We start from the raw sequence: 10,000 nt of genomic DNA, 5'->3' as shown, positions 1-10,000 counted from the left end.
CCTGCCTGCCTGTCTGTCTGCTTGCCTGCCTGTCTGTCTGTCTGTCTGCTTGCCTGCCTGCCTGTCTGTCTGTGCGATATATGGAACATGAAGCCAATATCAAAAAAACTTGGGAGGCTTCCCAGATCACAGTATAAACAAGTTAATGATTTATTAAACATGCATCATTGCGTGATATCAAGTATGCTAAAGCAGCCTGACACACTTCTCACTACAAAACTGGGGACCAAGCAAACGAGGACCTAACAAATGAGGACCTAACAAAGAGGACCTAACAAATGAGGACCTAACAAACGAGGACCTAACAAATGAGGACCTAACAAACGAGGACCTAACAAACGAGGACCTAACAAACGAGGACCTAACAAACGAGGACCTAACAAATGAGGACCTAACAAACGAGGACCTAACAAATGAGGACCTAACAAATGAGGACCTAACAAACGAGGACCTAACAAACGAGGACCTAACAAACGAGGGACCTGCTTACTGTGTTATAGAAAAAACACCCCCACATTTAATACATTACAACACCACACACGTGCACACAACGGTGGTGACGGGGCGTGTGTGTGTCATGTAGCAGGTCTAACGCGCGTACATGAACACACACACACACACACATCTGTGCGTTACCTATTCATTTCTAGCAAGTGCAGACGCGTGGACAGATCCTCCAGGCGGCTGATCTGTTTGTGACAGTGCGTGCAGAAGAACTCCAGAGATTCAGACTGTAGAAAGTTCTGGAAGCTGGTGGGAAAAGGGTCGGAGCTGAGGAGAGAGGAGGAGACCAGGGCAGAGGGGAGGAGGAGACCAGGGCAGAGGGGAGGAGGAGAGGAGAGGAGAGAAGTGGGGAGGAGAGGAGAGAAGGAGAGGGGATGAGGGGAGGAGAGAAGGAGAGGGGGACGAGGGGAAGAGAGGAGAGGAGAGAAGGAGAGGGGATGAGAGGAGGAGAGTAGAAGGAGAGAAGGAGAGGGATGAGAGGAGGAGAGGAGAGGAGAGAAGGAGAGGGGATGAGAGGAGAAGAGGAGAAGGAGAGGGGACGAGGGGAAGAGAGGAGAGGAGAGAAGAGGGGAGGAGGGGAGGGGAGAAGAGAAGAGGGGAGGAGGGGAGAGAGGAAAGATGGAAGGGGAGAATGTAGGAGAGTAAGAGAGGAGAGAAGTGAGAGGAAAAAGCACATTCTGGTGAGGCAGAGAGAACGTGCAGAAGGGTGAGATTTAATTCTGATAATCATCAGTGACAAATCAGACAGACATGGAGGCTGTTGGCTACTGCAGAGGAGAACACGCCATCTTTACTCAGTGGAGATACATAAACACACACACACACACACACACACACACACACACACGCCATCTTTACCTCAGTGGAGATACATAAACACACACACACACACACACACACACACACACACACACACACACACACACACACACACACACACACACACTCACACACACATACATAAACACCCACACACACTCACTCACACACACACCCACACACACACTCACACAACCCACACACACCCACCATCTTTACCTCAGTGGAGATACATAAACACCCATAAACACACACACACACACGCCATCTTTACCTCAGTGGAGACACATAAACACCCATAAACACACACACCACTCCACTGTGTGTGTGTGTGTGTCATAGTTTCTTTTTATAGGTCAGATGGTCTGAGAGAGACAGGTGGAACAATTTGTAACTTCAGTAAAGCTGTTAAAGAGCTGTGGTGTCAATGTGGATATACAGACTGCTTCAGCTGACTGCTCTTATCACACACACACACACACACACACACACACACACACACACACACACACACACACACACACACACACACACTCCTCCTCCTCTGTTTTAGACCTCAAACGACCTTCTGTTTAATATCCCGTTACGTAACACCAATGTCGCTCAGTGACTCAGGACGGTCGGACCGCAGAACGCAGGAGTGCGGGTGTAGGTCTGTCCTTCAAGAGGGCGGAACCACACGGGTGGGGGCGGGGCCACACGGTGTGAGGGTGGGGCCACATGGGTGGGGGCGGTGCCACACCTGTTCACTGAGCTGCAGTACAACTGCATTATAAATATAGACGTTCTAAACGTAAACCACTATATAAATAACACCAGGTGAAAGCACAGGTAACCCTTACACGCAGAAACAAATTTAGTCACACACACAAACACACACACAGAGCTATTTGTGGTTCTGAAGTTATATTAATATACTAGTGGCCGAATAATATCCCAAAATGAATGTCATTGTGAGATATCAGCATTGGCTGGTGCCTGCACTCAAGAGGGCGATAATCTGACTTGGGATTCCTATCTTATCATGCTCACTATCAAGTACACAATGCTTACTGTATCTTTAATTAGACTGATTCTTGACAAATATGGCACATTTCATTTCCATTCTAGATTCTAGTCATTTAGAGAGCAAACGTGGTTAATGTTAATTGGGAATTAGCAAACCTTTAACAAGCTAACTAGCTAGCTGTGAGGCTCAAAAAACGATTCTCATGTTAACCATCTGCCATCATAAGGGATTCATTTGATAGTTTCACACGCACACACACACACACACACGCAACGCACGCACACACGCACACACACACACACAGCCCATTTAATCTCCCCTCTCTGTAGGCTGAGGTAGTCCATAAGGCACAGGTGTGACACAGGGAAAGTGTTCATGTTTGCATCACACAGCTGTTTTCTCATAATTAGCCATTTAATCTCATCATAATAATGGGTGATCCGACTGACACTGCAAATATGCATGACTCTGCATATTTATCGTAAATATATATTTTGCGTGCTTCAAACCCAATAGTGGGAAAAAACCCCAGCACCGACACCAACTTCCCACTTCCTGGAAATGTTATTTGCAGGATTTGCATATGTAAGTGTTTCCATAGAAACCATATCAATTATTGGGGACATTATGGAAATGAGAGGACATGGTCTGGCCTGGTGTAATGCGTTGGTGCTGGTTGGTGTACTGTGTCTGTGCTGGTTGGTGTACTGTGTCTGTGCTGGTTGGTTCAATGTGTCTGTGCTGGTTGGTGTACTGTGTCTTGCTGGTTGGTTCAATGTGTCTGTGCTGGTTGGTTCAATGTGTCTGTGCTGGTTGGTGTAATGCGTCTGTGCTGGTTGGTGTACTGTGTCTGTGCTGGTTGGTGTAATGCGTCTGTGCTGGTTGGTGTAATGCGTCTGTGCTGGTTGGTGTACTGCATCTGTGCTGGTTGGTTCACTGTGTCTGTGCTGGTTGGTTCACTGTGTCTGTGCTGGTTGGTGTACTGTGTCTGTGCTGGTTGGTTCAATGTGTCTGTGCTGGTTGGTGTACTGTGTCTGTGCTGGTTGGTGTATGCGTCTGTGCTGGTTGGTGTAATGCGTCTGTGCTGGTTGGTGTACTGTGTCTGTGCTGGTTGGTTCACTGTGTCTGTGCTGGTTGGTTCACTGCGTCTGTGCTGGTTGGTGTACTGTGTCTGTGCTGGTTGGTGTACTGCGTCTGTGCTGGTTGGTTCACTGTGTCTGTGCTGGTTGGTTCACTGCGTCTGTGCTGGTTGGTGTACTGTGTCTGTGCTGGTTGGTGTACTGCGTCTGTGCTGGTTGGTTCACTGCGTCTGTGCTGGTTGGTGTACTGCGTCTGAGCTGGTTGGTTCACTGTGTCTGTGCTGGTTGGTTCACTGTGTCTGTGCTGGTTGGTTCACTGCATCTGTGCTGGTTGGTTCACTGTGTCTGTGCTGGTTGGTTCACTGCGTCTGTGCTGGTTGGTTCACTGTGTCTGTGCTGGTTGGTTCACTGCGTCTGTGCTGGTTGGTTCACTGCGTCTGTCCTGGTTAGTGTACTGTGTCTGTGCTGGTTAGTGTACTGTGTCTGTGCTGGTTGGTGTATTGTGTCTGGGCTGGTGTCTACCTGGGTGACACTCGCATTGATGGGCGATGCAGAGGGCTAACAGGAAGTGGGTGTGGCTCTGGGTCTCCCTCTCCTCCGGGGCCACCCTCCCCTCCTCTTGATTGGCCAGCATTAGGTCTGCAGCAGAGTTACTCTCCCCAAAGTCTTCAAAATGCTCCTCTTCCCCACCGAGCACAGCGCCCAGGGCGTGGCCATGCAAATCAGCACCAAGGGAGAACCTGACAGAGTTTCAAAGTAAAGAACGAAAGAAAGAAAAGATTATAAACATTATACACAAAACACTACATTTCTCGTTTACAATCTGATGTATTACAGTGCAGTGTTTTTGGTAGACATGGGTGCAATCCAGTTCTATATCAACATTGTTTGACATACTAGGTAGGTTTGATATTTATGATGATTTCAGTTTTTGCATTTCAAATATTTACATTGCATTAAAACAAACCTACAGCTGTTACTGCTCCATGTTTGTTTGTGAGGTGACAAATAAGGAGATTAGGGCTGCCACTAACGGACTATTTTTCTATAGATTCAACTATCGACTATTTTATCGATTGGTCGACTAGTCTAAACGATTAATTTTCTGCAGAACAAAAAACAAAGAAACTGGCTCTCTTGTAAATTACATAAATTCCGACAACATAATACAGAACAAAAAAATGTAAACAGCTTATAGTGCAAAACTTTACTCTCCAGCATAGTAAACATAAAAAAGAGGGCTTATTCAGTGATGTAACTTGAAATTCCACATTTCCTTTATCAAATTCAAGTTTTTTATATTAAACAAAGTGCATACTATTAAACGGCTTTGTTGCATGTGACAGTCACACTGTCTACATTCTGATTAAGAACAGGGCTGCCCTCACTTTAGCCTAAATTCCAGCACTTTTCAAACCTGAAACACAAAGCAACATTAATTTTCGTCAGGTAAATGTTCGTTCCCACTGTTTTTGAGGGGTGTTTCTTTATACTACCACATATCGTTTCGGACAACACTGCACAGATTGTGACGCGGCAAATTTAAACGCTTCCGCCGTTCGCGCAGGTTCGCGCGAAAGTATAATCCATAATAAATACATCAGAGATTTTTTATTATTATTATTTTTTGCTGATGCTGGTCCAGCGTGGCGCGTGCCATAAGTTTGCGAAGCTCCTTTGGCTCCGCTGCAGCCGGCCTTTTTTTTTTTTGAGTGCTGCTGACCAATGACTGGAGACTCTGTGACTCTTTGACTCTGTCACGTGTTGAAGAAAAGCATTTCTTTGAACGGACGCATTTTAGAAATTAAAATGGAACATTAATAAACATTTAAAAAAATAAATAAATGTAAAAAAACCCCCAAACCGATGCGTCGACTTAAAATATTGAAGTCGACGTATTTTCTGCGTCGACGTCATCGACTTTATCGACCAATCGCGGCAGCCCTAAAGGAGATATTTCAGTGTCACCAGAACCTGAAACCATTATTTCTTGGAAAAAAAACAGGTATCCAAAAATTCAAGTTAAATTCAGGTCAGGTCGAAAAATTCATGTTTGGGTTAAAATCCAGGTTCATCTTGAGAAATCTGAGTCAGGAAAACATTCGGGTTAGGAAGAGCAAAAAAATATAGAGCTAATCGAACTCACATCTGGCCAATCACAATACATCTCTGAGGTCATCGGGAGGCCATGTGGATAACATGAGCATTCACTGATATACATAAATCATTTTAATATACAGTGCTGTCATTAACTGTCTACCACTGTAGCCTAAACCTACTATAATCTAAATTTGACGTTATCGTCAAACAATATTTTGAACTAGTGAACTAGACTTGGCTATCTAGCTGTTGTTTGTCCAACATAATTTACAAACAAAAGTTATGAACTACCTTAATTTCCACAAATGGCAATTCGGGGCACTTCAGGATGACACAAGCGAGAGGGCCACCAAAAGATGCCAGATATTGGAGGCAGGCAGCGTTTCTGGACAGCAGATGCCAAAGTTGTCAGGAGCACTGACCACGCTAAGTGCCACGATTACGTGTCACCTGCCACAAGGTGCCATTTATAGGTGACACAGAGGCCACTTTATGCTGCCACATGCCAAACAGGGACCAAACCACTATAGGACACTTCCCAGTGACATCAGAGATGTTTTAGGATTGACCAGATGGGAGTTCGATTAGTTCTACCGTGGATGTTTTCCTGACCCGAATTTTCCTACCTGAACCTGAATTTTTCAATCTGAATGTGAATTTCGACCTGAACCTGAATTTTAAGTTGAATTTTTGAATATCTGGCTAAATTTCACAGCCACCCCCCCCCCCCCCCCCCCCCCCCCCCCCCCCAAGAAATATTGGTTTCAGGTTCAGATGACACTAAAAATACCTTCATAGCAAAATTCTGTGGCCCATTTTAGTCTCATGATGTAACATTGTAACACAATACCAATACAATACCAATAATAATAATTATATTACACTCAAAATTGTCTGTATCAGGAGTTGTGTATCAGAATCAGATTGGAACTGAGACACACAAAATCACTAGTTTCAGGTACACACAAACTAAAAATAACACTTGATTTGTTCACTCGATTTTGGCAATGGCATTGCCAATATGGCAATGATGAAGAATCCAGAGGAAAAATTTGAAAGAATCTAGAATACTCAAGGTGAGAGGACAGGTGTTGTTCTACACAAGTCTGGAAAGTTCTGGATATGGCTTACAAAATATATACAAAATTATATATGTGTGTGAATATATAACCATGCTGCCTGGGGCGTCCCTCTGTGTGAAACCTGAACTTTAACTCTAGCTGATGTGCAGGTATAAAGTTCAGGTGATACACATGACACACACGTGAGTCCAGCGTCACGTTCACGATGGAATACAATATGTATTTTGTCTCTTGGACACATCAAAATGTTTCTTCTTACACCACGTATGGAAAAACAGGCAGTAACACACACACACACACACACACACACACACACACACACACACACACACACACACACACACACACACACACACACATTTCCCCACCCCAACCACTTAAGACATAACTCAAAGCACAAGTCAAACACACACCCGGGAACACAAAGAAGTGGGCCATTGCAGAACTCTCCACGACAATGTGACCCAGTTCAGATCAGATCTTACACTCTTACACTGAAGAACGACACCTTACTGAAGGTCCCACTGATGATGCACTACAAAAGAAAGACATTTACAATAATTTTCCAAATTTGTTTTTCCATCCTATAGTAAACCATGTAAACAAGCCGATGAGTCATATTTTAGTCACCTGCAGTAACCAATCAATCAACCCCAAATCCGAACCAGGTATTTGTTTTGTCTGAGGTACGTTGTGTGCTGGAACAGAGTCATTAAATTCATTAGCATTTATTTTAATGGTCCAGCACACTCAAATATACAGACATCCCATTCATTATTGTCCATCATTTTCAACAGTTGAAAATAAAATCGGAAGGTAAGCCAATTCAGATATTTAAGATATCCAAGAACATGCATCTTCTCAGCTCTGACCATTATGTGTATGTAATAAGTTCAGTTAACTTTAGATTAGCCCTATAATCTCTGAGCTCTTACCAAAAGTACCCGAGCTATCCCTGAAAACACAGAGTTCTAGTCCATGTCTGGAGCCACATCGCACCCTCCCAAGGCCAAACTGGGAGAACACGCAGGTTTGATAATCAGGACACCGTGCTGATCTGATATGTTTACTGGAACAACAGAGAGCTCTCAGCGCGGGAATTTTACTGGAAGTTTTAAGATTTCACTGTTCATCATCAGTTGTTCGGTGCATATTAATGGGATATGACTAATAAGTATGACTAGTAGGAGGTTTGCTGGATGCACAGACAAGCCGACCATGACAACAACAGTGGGCTTCAAAGACCACCTGGTCCACTTCAATAGTCTCCAAGCCATTTTAGGATTCCAGCTGGAGCTCCAGTTATGATATTCCACATTGTCACAGAGACCGTGTGTGTGTGCGTGTGTGTGTGTGTGTGGCTCCCAGTGACTCAGATGTAGGCGTCGGCAGGGAGTCAGGGCCAGATAATCAGGTAGCACACTGCAAATGTAAATAAGTATGGATTAGGAATGTGAGTTTATTGGAACCATGTACAGAAGTGTTAGAAAACGTAGTCCAGTCAGAAAACATGAACCTGACTCATGTGAAACCTGGACACACACACACACACACACACACACACACACACACACACACACACACACATAACTCCTCAGAGGCTAAACACTAACAGGGAGAGAGAAGGGGGAAGGGAGAGAGACAGAGACAGAGAGAAAGAGGGAGAGAGAGAGAGAGAGAGAGACCCTAGGGATGAGGAAGAGGGAAAGAGCACACTCCAGACTTCCTGCTATTGAGAGAAGAATAAAGACACTGCACTGTCAGCTACCCAAGCTGATAACACACACACACACAGCAGAGTCAGCTATCCCAGCTAATAACGCTCACACTCTCTCTCTCTCTCTCACACACGCACACACACACACACACACACACACACACACACACACACACACACACACACACACACACACACACACACACACACACACACACAGGAAACACCAACTCCTTGCTCAGCACAGTTCCAAATTCTCCACACTCCAGAAGCAGAATGTAGAGCCTGACCACTTGTGCACATGTTTACTGCCACAGTGCAGGTATACAAACACAGAGCACTCACTCATGGCTCACTCACGGCTCGCTCATGGGCTCACTCACGGTTCGCTTGCTCTCTCACAGCTCCACTCGCTCACGCTCTCTCGCTCACGGCTCACTCGCTCACGGCTCACTCGCTCACTCACGGCTCGCTTACTCACAGCTCGCTCACTCACGGCTCACTCATGGCTCGCTCGCTCTCTCACTCACGGCTCACTCATGGCTCACTCGCCCACTCACTCATGGCTCACTCACTCACGGCTCACTCACTCACGGTTCACTCATGACTCACTCACTCATGGCTCGTTTGCTCACTCACTCACGGTTCGCTCACTCACGGCTCACTTACTCATGGCTCACTTACTCATGGCTCACTCACGGCTCACTTACTCATGGCTAATCTGGAGGCAGGCGTGTGTGTACTGGAGAACAGGATGAGTCACTCCCTAACAGGTGGTGTGCGTTTCTCTCCACAAATTATGCAAAACACACACACACACACACACACACACACACACACACACACACACACACACACACCATAACCTCAAGATGCACTCACACATATCCAGACACACATAAGAAATGTTTCAAATCACTCCCTCCCGAGGATCAGCAAAAGATACAGGAGCACATACAGTTCACCACTTAGTTCAAGGTCTCACACTGCAGTATCTGTGTGTGAGTGTATGTGTGGGTGTGTGTGTGTGTGTGTGTGTGTGTGTGTGTGTGTGTGTGTGTGTGTGTGTGTGTGTGTGTGTGTGTGTGTGTGAGAGAGAGTGTGTCACCTGTTGCGCTCCTCACTCTCCGTGAGTGTGTTTTCGATGCCGCTGTCTGTCTCAACATCTTCGTGCAGTTCGGGGTGCACCATGATGCCCGTGTCTTCATCCGTAAACGTCTCACACTCGCTGTACGCACTCTCTGACCCCAGATACGCGCTGTCCGACACCTCCGCCTGCTGCACACGCGCACACACACACATACACACACAACTAAACATCCACAAAACCCACAAATCACTCTAAAGTCACTCTGTACAACATGTTATTGAAACGCCTACAAACTCACCAATCACTGGTTATTATGGAAACGTTTGTGAGTACACGTGTGACGTTTCCCACACCTCCGGGACATTCTGTGTTCTGTTTGTGAGTACACGTGTGACGTTTCCCACACCTCCGGGACATTCTGTGTTCTGTTTGTGAGTACTGAAAGTGTACGAGCATGTGTGGATAAAGAGTCCTGCAGTGGTCAGAGCTACGTCAGCGGGACTCAATGGCTGCACTGTTGAACCCCCTCCCTCTACACACACACACACACACACACACACGCACACCCCAGCAACCCAAAGGCCCCATGGGAAGAAACTC

General features: G+C 45.7%; 1 protein-coding gene across 1 annotated transcript in view; it reads right to left on the bottom strand.

Moving 5' to 3' along the window:
• Nucleotides 1-10,000, bottom strand: part of rab11fip3 (RAB11 family interacting protein 3 (class II)) — a 36,346-nt gene that overhangs the window by 8,454 nt on the left and 17,892 nt on the right. The window contains 4 exon segments of the mRNA XM_076970407.1: nt 637-771; nt 3,934-4,009; nt 4,012-4,151; nt 9,419-9,588. Coding sequence (XP_076826522.1) covers nt 637-771; nt 3,934-4,009; nt 4,012-4,151; nt 9,419-9,588 — 521 coding nt within the window.

This window comes from Brachyhypopomus gauderio, chromosome 13 (assembly GCF_052324685.1).
Source record: "Brachyhypopomus gauderio isolate BG-103 chromosome 13, BGAUD_0.2, whole genome shotgun sequence".
Classification (NCBI taxonomy): Eukaryota; Metazoa; Chordata; class Actinopteri; order Gymnotiformes; family Hypopomidae; genus Brachyhypopomus; species Brachyhypopomus gauderio.
The sequence above is the reverse complement of the archived record's forward strand: the minus strand, read 5'-3'. Positions and strand labels throughout refer to the sequence as shown.